General features: G+C 45.1%; 3 protein-coding genes across 5 annotated transcripts in view; 2 read left to right on the top strand and 1 right to left on the bottom strand.

Moving 5' to 3' along the window:
* The window catches only part of Foxo (forkhead box, sub-group O), a 347,741-nt gene that overhangs the window by 90,181 nt on the left and 243,725 nt on the right, over positions 1 to 13,835 (bottom strand). For 2 of the 3 annotated variants that reach the window (XM_076902788.1, XM_076902790.1), the window contains exon 1: positions 6,375 to 7,078. In XM_076902788.1, coding sequence (XP_076758903.1) covers positions 6,375 to 6,818 — 444 coding nt within the window. In that variant the 5' untranslated portion in view covers positions 6,819 to 7,078. Of the gene's footprint in view, positions 1 to 6,374; positions 7,079 to 13,835 lie in introns of those variants that run through there. The other variant, XM_076902789.1, reaches the window with a different exon arrangement.
* Positions 10,410 to 11,572, top strand: LOC143428003 (uncharacterized). The gene is made up of 2 exons (XM_076902555.1): positions 10,410 to 10,873; positions 11,073 to 11,572. Exons 1-2 carry the CDS (start codon positions 10,681 to 10,683, stop codon positions 11,567 to 11,569), a joined length of 690 nt encoding a protein of 229 aa, XP_076758670.1. The 5' UTR covers positions 10,410 to 10,680; the 3' UTR covers positions 11,570 to 11,572.
* The window catches only part of Gukh (NHS actin remodeling regulator GUK-holder), a 51,188-nt gene continuing 50,541 nt past the window's right edge, over positions 13,189 to 13,835 (top strand). Inside the window, exon 1 of the mRNA XM_076902745.1 lies at positions 13,189 to 13,736. Within this exon, the coding sequence (XP_076758860.1) occupies positions 13,445 to 13,736 (292 nt within the window). The 5' untranslated portion in view covers positions 13,189 to 13,444. The remainder of the gene's footprint in view (positions 13,737 to 13,835) is intronic.

Below are 13,835 nucleotides of genomic sequence, written 5' to 3'. Positions count from 1 at the left end.
CATCTGCATTTCTCGGAAATCGTTCCGTTTCCCCGCTTCCCGCCGCCACCGCGTAAAAGTGACTTGCGAATATCGCCGATAATAGCCGTGAAAGCGTGAACGATAACACGTCCGTCGAAATCAGAACCTTCGTAACACTTGAGTTAACATTACTTTCCTTCATTTTTTTTCTTTTTCTTCCTTCGTTTTTTAGCGTTTGAACGCCGACGAATTCATCGGCTCCGCGCTATGATTTCACTTAAATAGATTCGAGAGAACTTTGCCAACTCCTTTTTTCGTATCCGAATGAACTTTGAGGAGAATACGCTCCGTTATTAAATCGTATAGAAACGTATAACCCCCGTATGGGATTAACGAACGATGAAAAGTAATTTGTGTCACACTAGAGAAACAATCGTTCTAACGTGCATTATATGCCTTTACGTTAAAAACGCATAGATTTTAAAAGCTTGCACTTCTCCGAGTATGCAGAATGTCTCGCAGAAACGCTCATCAGGTTCGTATATCATTTACGTGTAATTCTAGTAGACGGCCAGTCCTGCACAGTCTCATTCTACTACGTATGCCAACCAGCGTAATATTACGTGGTCTGTTAGAAAAGTTCTCGATCTTTTTCTATAAACAATGCTTTAGCAGCTCCGCTCCAGCTTTTTGCAACGATCCAACATTTTCCGTTCTTTCAACCGATTTTGACGGCGTTCAAAATGTAACCAACGTTCCGTGTACACTTGCGCTCTCGAGAAGGCTTCACGATTCTTTCGATGAAAAGAGACCGGTGAACGGATACGCTGTGGTCTCAGTAACGATGGCTGAACGTTCTGCCAAGAGATGTCGAATTAGCGATGCCGAGTGCGTCGCCACGTTTTCGTGACGCAACGAGCAACGGGTCGCTTTCCACGAATCAGAATTTTCCCTACGCGCAATAGTTTCAGGGCATTCGAGTGTGTAGTAATCATGACTAACAGGTCGTCCTTCGAGAACGTATTCGTGACGATCTGAAAGCTGAAAGTGACGAAAGAAGATCGACCGTGCCCCGACGCTGACGTTCGGTTTCCATCTTCCAGCGAGCTTTTACACTGAATTTCATTTCTGAAACGAACACGATACATTAAGATGGTGCCTAGAAATAAAAATGAAACAACTGTCAAAAAAATGTAGACCAACGTTAAACAAAGACGAAAAAATGTTCAGAATCGTTACCGTCGCAGGCTAAAAGTAAGGTAACCTCGTCTAAATCGCTTAAAAATGACCAACGACGTCGCTCGGGGCTGAAAACGCGGCGCGATTAAATGCCCCAAGATTTTTCAGCATGCGTCAAGAGTAGGTTCAAGAACGTACTCCTCGAGCGTAGCCGCGTTGCGTCACAATTCAATGATCGAGCACACGAAAGCCGTAGATCGGTCGGGAGCGTGTGTACACGCATGGCCAAGGCAACACGCGCAAGCGTTAAAAGAATATTTTATACGGGACACTGTAACCCGCCGGAAGAAAAAAAGAGAAATGACGTTCTCCGTGCGAGAGACAGCAAGACGGACGATCCGAAAGCAGGGAGGAACGAGGAGGAACGAGGAGGAACGAGGAGGAACGTAGGGACAGGCTGCGTGGCCGAGCGACGAGGAGAAACGTGAAAGCGAATCGAGAGGGACGAAGAGACACGAACTGCGGTAGAGAAGGGCGGCTAAATAGCACGCGAGGTCAGTGCCTCGAATCGGAGATCGGGCCCAATCAGTTCGTAGCAGATAAAACTCGTGTCGTACTTACCAGCGGGGTCTTTGCTTAATGAACGACGTCGTTACAAATGAATTTTCATATTACGCGGCCTAATGATCAAGCTCGATGAGAGTGGAAATTTCTAGACGTTTGTTACGCGGCGTCCAATGTCCTCAAGCTCTCGTGCTACTCGTCAACGGTAGCAACAATAAAGTATTTAGTGGTTGTTAAAATCCGACGATGCGATAACGTACAAGATGTTACATATACACGTATAACACAGTTATTTTATTTCACCTCGCTACGCATCGCGGTACGCGGTAGATGCAACACGACATCGAATGCGTCAAGATGGACGTCTTCGCCGCTTCTTTCGCAAGGTAGACATTGTTCCCGTGACGTGGTTGCATATACATTTCGAATTAAGCAGATGCGATTTGCATGGAATCGTGCAAACACTTCCGCGTTTTTTCGCGCGCCTGTCTCTTTTTTTCAACGCGCGGCTAAGAAATCCCGCTACGCACCTCTCCCTCTCTCACTTTGATCGCGGTCCGATCAAGGCCGTTCTCTGCCGCGCGCTGGAAAAACTCCGGCTCTGCTCGCCGTACGATTTTTCATTTATTATATCTCAGCGCAGCCGACGCAACGGAGCGGTCTCCGGCGATCGACGCGAAATACCCGCGCCCAAGCTTTTTATCGCGAACGAACGGTTTATCACGAACGCTTAGCCAACGAGCGTGCAAGGGATGCGTTGCGTGGTATGGTATATTCTTGTAACACGGTGCAGCATCGGGAGAAACCGCGGCAGAGAGGCGTGCAACTCCACCTCCGCTCGCTGCACGTTGCGTCCGTATCTCTACATACGTAACGAACGCGCGATAGTCATTAGAAGAGTCAAGGGTATGTTACGTGAAGTGTGCGGTTACGGCTCCGTGTCTGACATTGCGTCACCGAATGTGCATCTATCTATCTATCTATCGGTAGACATCGCCCCGTCGCGCGAGGTTTACCAGGAAGAACGTGCTAGCGCCACCGAAACGTGATACCGGACTTGAGCGGTTGAAAGGGAAAACGCTTTTTTTTTCTCTCTTTTTTCTTACGACCGTTTACGACTCGATTTAACCTCCAGAATAAACGGGTGGAACGAACGCAACAGGGGATGAAAGTGCTCGCAAACAGTGCGTCCACGCTGAGGCCAAGACGACCAGTTAGACGAACAGATTCTTTGACGCAACGTTTACCGATCGAACATTGTTCCCTGCTCGCGAGTGTCCACACACTACCGGCAAACATAGTTCGCGAACAGCAGTGTGGAGCCGACAGTAAATATAGCTGCCAACGGCGATCCCTGGCCCGCTCGATTCGCAATCGAAGCAGGTGGAGGAATAAAGTAGCGAAAGAACCGGAGGAAAGTTTTACCGGTCCTGATCGGCGTGGGACCCAAAGTAGGCGGAGGGAGAGATGACCTCAAGATGATGATATCGGCAATGTAGTCGCCGCAGGGTCGTATACACACAGTTGCACCAGAGAAAAAGGGAAAGAGAAAAGGAGAGAGAGAGAGAGAGAGAGAGAGAGAAGAGTGGAGGAAGGGGAAGGAGATCGACGAGAGAGACGCGGCAACGATGCCAGTGTTGCCTCGTGCAAAAATAACGCGGAAAGCCTGCTTTAAACTCAGCCGACCGCGCTCACTCGAAATATACGCGGCGCGCGCCCTGATGCTTCCACCAAATCATTTTTAAATCTCATTAAACAGCAGACGGTTTGGAAAATTCGCATTAATTGCGCCACGGTTCGGTAATGATGACTGTGTAACCGATGCAACGCGAGTTAATATACCGTGCCGCGCAGGACCTACGCCGCGTTTGCCTGTATACACACGCCCGTAAATGGACGCCGCGCGAACCGATGCTTTCAAGATCACTCTCGGTTAATCATCGCTACTAAACTGCTCAATTATTTTTAGAGGAACCTCTATCGTTCTTCCGTTTTCTACTGCGAAGAACCGAATCAACGCTACTCCGAACACTACAGAAATACACGGAACTTCGGACACTCTAGTTTACGTTCTTCCGCGGAACAAATTACTAACTGTTAATTAAGTAGACAGCGCGAAACGATGTTCCTCGGCGCTAGTGTGACTCTCGAACTTGAACGCTGCTTTTTTTCTTTGCCGTTTACACACGACGATATAAAAACTTTCTTCTGTACAATATATGTGTATAGTAATCGAAAGTGTACGAAAGCGAACGCAACGTTTTATGCATTTCATCATACCATCTACTCGATTCCTATGGAGGATTGTCTGCTGCATTCCCATGAAACGTTTACGTAAAAGACGGCGCGCCGTTTTTGAAACTGCATTCGAGGCGGTATAAAACTGGCCGCAGCGTAACGACGAAATGAGAGGCCACGGTGAAAGAATAGCACGTTCGGGGATACCCAAGATTCTCAGACGATGTCTGAGCATTACGGTTACGGATCGTTTGAGCACGCCCAGCAAATTGTCATGAAAGAACACTGTGTTCGGAGGTTCATAATAGCGGAGGCAGGACTTGCAGCGATGAGTACTAAAACCAGACGGATGAGTGACCTTTGCCGGTTCCATGGCACCTCGAGGTTGCTTGGTACACGCGCCGAGATTCCGGACAAGGCGCCGTCGTAGTATCGCTTAAGGGCTTTTCACGTTCCGAACGAAGCTCGATAACACCTTTCTTAACCTTCCTCTGATTCGAGCAATGCTTCACTCTTTGGCAAGCAATTACCGCGGGCAGCCTTGACTACTTTCGAACCCCAAGGTCGAATTTACAATCAAAATTTTCAATTTACCCGCGGAAAGTTGACCAATAAATTCACGACCACGAAATTGATTCGAAAGAAATAGAAAAATTGCCATTTGCATACCAGACTCAGTCTCTCGTTCCTCTGCGTCCCTGTACATCAATGAAAATTCATTGTTGGTAGAAAGTTCTCGAACTTCCTTCCTGTAAAATTCTACCATTCCAAGCGTCTCTTCGACTTTCCTTTACTAGCCACTGCTTATCCCTTAACTCGCTCGTCCAATTGTTTCATCAAATATATTACCAATAACCTACGCGTGTTTGAAATTCGATGTGCCTAATAAGAAGAAACGAAAAAAGAAATGGGAAAAAAGGAGAAATTCAAATGGATGTTTAATACGTTACGACCTAATATTATTTCTCAGCCAGCCAACAAAGCGACGCTGTTTACCCGACAGCGCGTTTCATTTCCCTCGATTTCAGAACAACTCGCAAAAGTGGTCCGCTTTGAGGGAAAAGTACCACCGCGATAAAAGTTAACTTCGCCAACTGTTAAACCGCGTAAATCGATAGTATGCTTTTTTTAAATTCCGATGGAACGGAGATGATGCACGCGCGTCGTTAGAAATCAGACCGCGCAGTGGTACGCTAACGTAGTAGCACGAGATCTCGAGCGCGTTGCCGATTTTTATATTCATTATTCCATCGCTGAATTCCAACTCGAAGAATTTTCGATCCTCGTACGCGGCGGCGAGAAAGCGATCGCGTGAGAAATTCCTTCGTTTACGAAGACCACCTTTTCCACCGTGAAACGGAAGAAGAACCGCGCGTAGAAACGTTTTACGCGAGCGGATTCGATCCGATCCGACGCGCTGGAAAAGGAGCGACGTACGAGTCGGAATCGAGGAGCATATGAAAATCAGGCGGATAAAAGTTAAACGCGAGAAACCTGTTCCTTTATTCCACCGCTACTTTTTTTTACATACCGCGAATATTCTCTCTCTCTCTCTCTCTCTCTCTCTCTCTCTCTCTCTGTCTCATATATGTATATACATATGTATATACACAAGTATCCGCGCCGAAAAATCTAAAACGCCTTCCTGGCGCCTTTCTCTTTCCTCCTTCTCCGTCTATCGCATACCACGATTCGGCAATGACGAGACACGAGTCGTCGAATCGTGTTAGAATCGCCAGCGACCATCCGCGAGAGCTTGATGGCGCGAACGAGGATCGTAAAATGCGAAAAATCTCCGGCTATCCGGATACGAAAATAGTTACTTCTTAATTATTTATGGGGCGGAGGACGGAGATGGAGGTGCGGGGGCTGAGATGGAACAGTTATTTTCTTACCACTGGGAACGCTTTTTCGAACGATTCACGTCACTGACTCTTTAGAATCTAATCTGGCTCGTATCATTTGAAGACAATCACGTGACATAGGTCAACAGGCACGAAAAAACGAACCGCAATCTTTTCAATTCTATTCACCAGCTCTACGTAAGCTTCCGTTTTAAAAGCTCCGTCGAGGCCATCGAGAGCCTCGCGATCCGAAGGAATGTCTTCTGGTTAATTTAAACAACAAAAGCGTATACCATCGAATTAAATGCGATTGTTTATACGTGACGCGAAGCAACTGGTACCGGTCACGAAAGTATCGCGCGTAAGAAACGCGCGTGGTCGTTACGTAAGATTAAGGCGGGAATATGAAAACGGAGAAAAGGGCGCATTATATCACGCGGGAGAGATAGTAGGTTAACCGTGAATGGGGATTTCACTGGTGTCGAACGCACACGCTCGACGGAACGTGTTTCTCGAAAAGAGAGAACGGCGACGTAACGCCGAGTATGATACAATAAAACCAGGGGGAAAAAAAGGATATAAACTCACCTTCCATCCAGCGCTGCTGTTACTTTCCCCCTTCTCCCTGAAGTAAGGAATATTTTGCATCATCCATTCGTAGATCTGAGACAAAGTCAACCGCTCGTCCGGGGCGCTGGTAATGGCCTGGGTGATGAGATCGGCGTAACTATGATTCCCCCAGGCGTTTCGCCGGGACGAATTCTTCTTGACCGGAAGCAGGCCGGTACCTTGGCCGAGAGAACCATGCTGAGGCGGCGTGCCACTTTCGACGCCCTCGACGCCCTCTTTGCTGGCCGCCACGCTCGGTACCACGTTTCCTTCGATATACTCCTCCGGTCTTGGCAGCGGCCACGTGTGCGATCGTGCTCTGGTCTGAGGCTCGAACCCGCTCTCAAGGTCGTACGGTACCCCCTGCTGTGGTTGCAACCCGGTCTTCGACCCCGCGGCTGAAACCGGCACCGAGTCCATCATGTTCGTTTCCTCCGTGTACTCCACTTTGACCGCGGGCACCCCGTTAGGTGCTGCCTCTTTTCCCCAAATATCGCACTGCCTACCGAGAAACCGCGAAATCTTCCCGTAAACGCGGCCGATACTGCGCCGCGATCGAGACCGTCGACGTTGCCAACACCACTGTCACTATTGCGGGTTAACAACACCGCGTCGGTATCAACGAGTCGAAACCAGAACCGGGGTCACTCTTTTCTCTCTTTTTTTCGTTTTTTCTTTCCCTCGGCGAGGTCTCGCGTTGCTGTGCCCGCGGCTGACACTTGCCTCTTCTTTCTCGCGCGACGCACAGCTACTGCGAACGGATGCGGTTCGTGAAACGACGTCCGATCACTCGCGTCGAATATCGGCTGAGAGGGAAACGGGAACGAAAATCGGAGTAATCGCGGATCACTCGAATCGAACTCTCCCGCAACTGGCAGCAGACCGACCGAGAATACGCTACGCTGTACGTTGTTCTGCGTGTCGCGAGCAAGCGAGAGAAAACCAGGGACAGAGGACGAGCACGAGCGAGAAGGACGCCGGCGAAAGAGGGGGCAGACCACGTGGTCAAACTCACTGTTTACAAGCCGCGCCGTCGGTCACGTGGTCATGTTTTGATAGAGAACTTGGCCCACTCCGAAAAGAGAATCTTCGGCTTTGTTGCCCCGCAATTTGTACGCAGCTCGGTTTTGCGACTACTTTTATGCGGCTCGAGATACGTAGCGCCGTGCCGCTTCGTTTTTCGTGCACGATGCCGCCCAGTGTTTTTACGCGAATTCCCGATTATCAAAAAGCTGACTTTCGATATCCTTTCGGCACCAAAGAGATCGCCTTTCCTCCTACTTTTCATCGATGTTCGTTGCCCACCCTATTCTCCTGGTTCTCAGGATGAACACTGTGCCAACACGTTACGCGTCGCGCCGCGCCGCGCCGCGCCGCGGTTCTTTTTTTCGGAGTTAAGTAGATCGGGACGATCCAAGGACGACAGGCAGACTCGAACGTCGTGGCCTCCCGTACTTTCGTAACGCGATCGAGCTCGTTCGTACAGCCTCGATTTACACTAAGAACGTAATTACCGTTCGACGCACACGACGTTGTAGGTATCTTTTACGCGTATCTCCGTACCAGACGCACGCACTTGTAATTATTACGAGATTAAAATCACCTCTCTCATACGTACGACTTGCCGGCAACGCAGCGCGGCGAATACTGACGAATTCTTCTGGCCAGCAGCCGGAACTGACCGAGCGAAGCCGAAGTTGCAAGAAGTGAATTCGTGACGCTTGCCTCCGCGCATTCGAGGAAGACAAGGACGAGGCAACGGGCAGTGAAACGCGATCGAGAGAGAACGATCGCGGCGATAGAAGCGAAACAGACTGACCTATCGGTCGAGCATTGGAACGAGAAAACAGCAGGCAGCTCGCGAGCACGGCGAACGCGCGATCTGGTGGGTGGTTCGGCGACGTGGTAGGGAGATTGAAAGGGGTAGGGGCGAACCAGCGATGTTGGAGCAAAGGAGAGAAAGGTGGTAAACGAGCGAGCTAGCCGGCAAAGAGGTTAACGGAACGAGGGAGGGAGAAAGAGGCAATGGTCCGGAATGAGCTGGATAAAAAGAAGAGGGAGAGAGACATGCTGATCAGGGGAGGGAATCAGCGAGGTTAGATCGACAAGATGGGCGGGGAAAGGGGTATGTTATGCCCCCAGGGCCAGATACTGTTCTCCATGTGGCCGCGAAGAGAGGGAATTCGCACGCGGCCACCTACCCCTGTAGCTGATGGGCGTTCAATTCTCTTCTCTCTTTTGCAAATTTTCGGATAATTTCATTCCGAGCAATTATAAAATCCCCTTAACCTTAGAACACAAACATGTTATTAACACGTTTAGCCCCGGGTGTTGAAATATAATATAGGGGTAAAAACGAATACTTTTACTAATTTAACTGGACTTTAGATCTAAATCTATCATAATAAAAATTAAACGATTGAACGATTTAATAGCTAACCGGGATGTATCTTTTTTATATATTAGTACTGTCATTGTCATTATTATCTACTTCTTTACCACACTACTGCATTAAAGCGAGACTCGACAACTCTCTACAAGAAAACCAAGTATTTAACATTTTCTCTCACGAAGCATCGTTAGTTCTTCCTTAATATCTTCTCCACTTTTTTTTTCTCCATAATTTTCATCGTCTTGAACGTGCTATTAATAACTTTAACGCTCTTATTGATTTTTTTGTAATTTCTAGGCTTGGCAACTTTTTTCCTTTGGAAGACTATTTTAGTTCTTGACAGCCTTTAAGACTCTCAATACCTTCGGTTAAACTCGCTTGAAACGTTTAAAATCGTCGAGGCGCGCCAACGTATTTTAAACACTAAGAACAATTCAAGTCATCCGAATATTGTGTTTCTAATAAGACGATCTATCCAAAGCTAATTAACAGCTGTGCGACACTCTTTGAAGCATGCTGACACGTCAACTGTTACCTTCGGTTATATTTCGCGACGTGCCTTTCGCAAATTTTTTTCGTCCCACACTCTCGACCTTTCATGGCCTCGTACAGATTTTAACGTAACCATAAAGAAACAATGTTACACGTAGTACGAAGCTATCGGTAGCTTCCGTTGACCTCCCGTGATAATGTGACGTCGGGTGCACGAATCGTTAAGAGAAAGGTTAACGAAATACGCAAATTCGAGATTGCTGATTAGTGTGTTTTGTTAGAAATGTGACGCGTGACATTCATTTTATTGTGATACTTGGCTGAACTTTGATCCCAATCAATAACGCTCCTGTTACACTTTTTTGTCAATTTTGCACGTAAGTATATGAAATCCACGAAGAAGCGATTTTCATACATTCTGTTTTGTAGGATATTTTAAAAAATCAAACATACATTGAATATGAAACTAAATATTTTTAACTGTTCAATTATTTATAGAGCATTTTCTGCAAGAAAAAAAAAGGAGCATAATGTTCGATCGCGATTTGGTCATACTGAACTTGGATGTACGAAATTTTATCGTGTGAAATCGCACATGGGAGGAAAATTAAAGAAAGGAGGGAAACTACCGGTATCCTTTATCCGATAGATCTACCCGAAGAGGGTGAGATTAAGCTCGTGCTATCAATTACAACACCCCAATTCTAAAGCTTACTTTACACCAAACGGAATCAAGATGCTCGGGATAAAATTTGTTACGACAATGGCCAGCACATATATTTTAGAATAAATCTGTCAACGAAAATAAAAGCTTAACGAATACATTATAGTAGCTATTTTCAGTTTAATAATTGATTATCAAATAACACGAATTTTACTTAAATTGAATTTAACATAAAACATATTTTAGAATATTCACGGCCAATGCAATATCATTTCGCATGATTTCATTTCATTTCGAATATATTCTAACGTTACATTTCATTATACTAATGTAACAAATGGTTTATGAATAAATTTTGATGACTCGCAGAACGACGACAAGCTTCAATTTGTAAGATTATTTAAAGAAACGCGATCGCTTTTGACTGCGGAGCTAGTAGTTCATTTTTTGCGAAGTGGCCGCCACCGAGAAAGTGGCGCCACAATGACTGTCAACGGCTCAGAACGGCAACTGCCTGGACCACAAAGTTAGGGTAAAGTTTTTGTTCATTTGTAATTAATTAAGAGCAGGTTACAATGTACTTGATCTAACTGTAGAAAATTTGTTTAAAATGGAAGATCTACTTATTACACGAAGTTTCATTACTTAGAGTTTGATGTACGCGAGTACATTAGTTTTCAATAACTATGTACAATTTTACAAACAAGTGCAATTAATATAAGTGTAAGAGAAATAAGATGGAAGAGGATATTACCAAAACTATAAGTACAAGAGATTTTATTTCAACTGTGGAAAATGAACCAACAGTGTGGAATACAGAAACTGCTGAATATAGAGATAAAATAGCAAAGCGGAATGCATGGAATAGAGTTGTGTCAAAATACGTGCACAACTTTTCGGAAAGAAACGATGCAGAACAATTAAATATTGGTGAGTATTTATATCATTTGTTTGCTACAAGAACGTTAGAGGTCAAATGATCATGATTATTCTAAGCACAAGTTTGAACATTTTGTAAGAATATAACATTTAAATGACAAATTGGTATAGTAATATATTGAACTGGAATAAACGCTTATGAAAGTATGCGTTAAGATTATGTTAATTTTTGTGTATTTTACATTTTCAGTAACACAATTCCGACGTAAGTGGAAAGGACTAAGAAGTAGTTACAGTAGAGAATTACTAAGAAGAAAAGAAGAAAAGCGTTTAGGATCAAAGGCAAACTGTAGGAAACAGTATTCCTTTTTCAAGAATCTCAATTTTCTGCTACCTGTATCAAAACAAACGACTAGTGGAGAAGGTGATGTTATTAGCGAAGACAACGACTTTGAGGATAAGGATTTTCCTACACCAGTTACGCTACCAGCAAAAAGCATCAAAATTAAGAAGAAATCAGTAAAAGAGGAAAGTGAATTACAGAAACCAATGTTAAATAATATCATCAATGCGTCGGTGCCACAATTCACAGAATATACAAACGCACAAGATAGTCCGGATAAGCTTTTTATGCTGTCCTTGGTACCAGAACTGGAGAAACTTCCGGAAGAAGTAAAACTCGATGTGAAAGCTGATCTCTTGAATGTTTTTAAAAAAGCAAGACAACATATTACAACGGAAAAGTAATGACATTACTTTCTGGAGTACAGCAATTTAATACATCCAGAATGCGTCCAACCAAACGATCGTCTTTAATAAGTTATTTCTTGAGAAATATTTTCACCATATGCATTTACATGATCACACAAATTCTTTTCGTAGCTAGTTCCTCGTACTGAACTTGCACACGGTTCATAAATAATTGGAAAGATTCAAATATTTGAATTTTCTTAATCACCAGAAATGAACTTTTCATATTTGCCTACACGAGACACTCTTACATGTTCATATGTATATATGTATATTACTCTAATCTTCAAATGTTTGTAACTTCTTTAAAGTAGTGATGTGAAAAAAATTTCTTATATTTTTTAATGCAAATTACAGAGATATCATTCTTTCACCTAGGTTCCCTTTTGATATTTTTAAGTCAAAACTCTATTATTCTGTAACGAGGGTGAATGAAAATCGAACTTATGAAATTTGAGATTGGATAGAGAATTCTTAAAAGATTGTATACGATAGCACTTTTCTTTACTATGGAAATACTGTATCACCTGTTATGACATCTATTATGTTTCTTTCACATAAATGTATTAATGAAGACTGTCTTAATAGTTCATAAAAACTATATGATGCACGTTTAAAAGTGCGTACAAAATTATCTATCTCTTATTGCTGCTCGAATCACAGTTGCACGTAGAGTTCTATTATACATGAGCAGATACGAAACTATCTAATTCTTTCGTTCAAATTCAGTTGAATAACATTGTCGAAACAGAATTAAAGAATTTATTTTAATCTCAGCTTTTGTTAGAGAAGTAAAGAACTATATTTCTCAATGATACCTTGTCAAACTGTACTGTTCATTCCTGATTTGAACGAAAAGCGGCGGCATTTTTTTACTCTCACGAGCGATAGCTCTGGTATCGCCATCAGGTCAAATGAAAACCTGCAGTTTCTTGCACGATCGGTAATTCAGAACGTGGAACGGAGGAATACAAATTCCATAAACCGAACGACCTATCCGTAAGTAAGTATACCTCGTCGGTGGTGCGTCACAATCGTATCTTTAACCTGCATTTTAATTCAATTATTTTCCTTTTTACATATCGATACGAAAAAGGTAAAATTCGTATTACCGACGGTAGAATACGCCAACTGCACCGGAAATACTGAAGGTGGCTGTAGCATAGCAGCCGGAATGGCGCCTTTGGCGGGTTTGAAATGAATGGGAGTGTAACCGAAGGACGGGCCGTCGGCACGGCGACAGACCGGCCGGCACTTCGCGTACCGTCGTCGCGTCGTGAGGAGGTTCGTTCGTTCTGCTGCTCTTTCGGTTTAACCTATTTTTCGCTCGTAACTACCTTGTGTGTGCGTGCGTGACAGTTTGGTACTCGGTAGCTAAAACTTTTCAGGTGTAATTCGTAACGAATACATCGGGTTTGAAAAGCGCCCCCTTCGAAACCGTGCGTTCCCGTAGCAATTTTTCGTTTAAAGAAACGCCGCGTCTATCGTCGAATTATCGTAGCCGGTTGTCCGAGGAATGCGTCGTCCCAGAGCGAGGAGATTCGAACAGCGGTTTCAGAGTGTCGAACAGTGGTCTTGTTATCGAGTGTGCAGTGTATACGTACAGGAGGGGTACCCGCGTTCAGTTTGATAGTTTTCAAAATGGAGCCACGGTATTCGTCGGAGGAAATCTCGTCCCCAAAGATCGCCGGATATCCCTCTCTCAGTTGGAGCACCGGCGGCGACGATTACCCGAGTCGCGTTGCAATCTGATGACGATACGTGTATCTAACGGATACCGATGTCTTCTGTTCGAGACAGCAGTGTTTCGCGGTTCGTCGTTCGGCCCTGGTGTTATGTGTGAGGGTGTGCCGGTATTCCGAAGGAGAAATCATGCCGTTCGTGCTGCGACGAGTGGAGCCGCGTTTATTGTGCCGCGGACACGTGCCAGCGGGATCGACGCCGCAGGGTTGGCCTGTGGGCGCCGAATTGGAGGCGGTCGCGAACGGCGCGTTGACCACCTCGTTGAAACAGCTCGCCTCGCTTCTTACCACCGCCGAGGACATCTTCGCCGAGCTCACAGCCGAGCTGACCGCGGTCGCCGATCGGAGTAGCAACTTGCGCCAGAGGCTGGACAAGGTCGAGGAACGTCTCGCCAGCGTTGATCCGAAAAAAGTACCAGTCCGTAAGTACCGAAATACACACTAATATCGATACAATTACAAATATCATATCTGATGGGAGAAAGATTATAGATTATTCTTCTTGCTACTCTATTATAAAA

Source organism: Xylocopa sonorina, chromosome 10 (assembly GCF_050948175.1).
Source record: "Xylocopa sonorina isolate GNS202 chromosome 10, iyXylSono1_principal, whole genome shotgun sequence".
NCBI classification, from domain to species: Eukaryota; Metazoa; Arthropoda; class Insecta; order Hymenoptera; family Apidae; genus Xylocopa; species Xylocopa sonorina.
This window is presented reverse-complemented; position numbering and strand designations above follow the sequence as displayed.

Bases quoted from the DNA above. Each gene is read 5' to 3' on its own strand.
- LOC143428003 (XM_076902555.1), top strand. From the start codon at position 10,681: ATGGAAGAGGATATTACCAAAACTATAAGTACAAGAGATTTTATTTCA. The intron at 10,874-11,072 runs GTGAGTATTTAT...TTACATTTTCAG, and splicing joins TGCAGAACAATTAAATATTG to TAACACAATTCCGACGTAAG.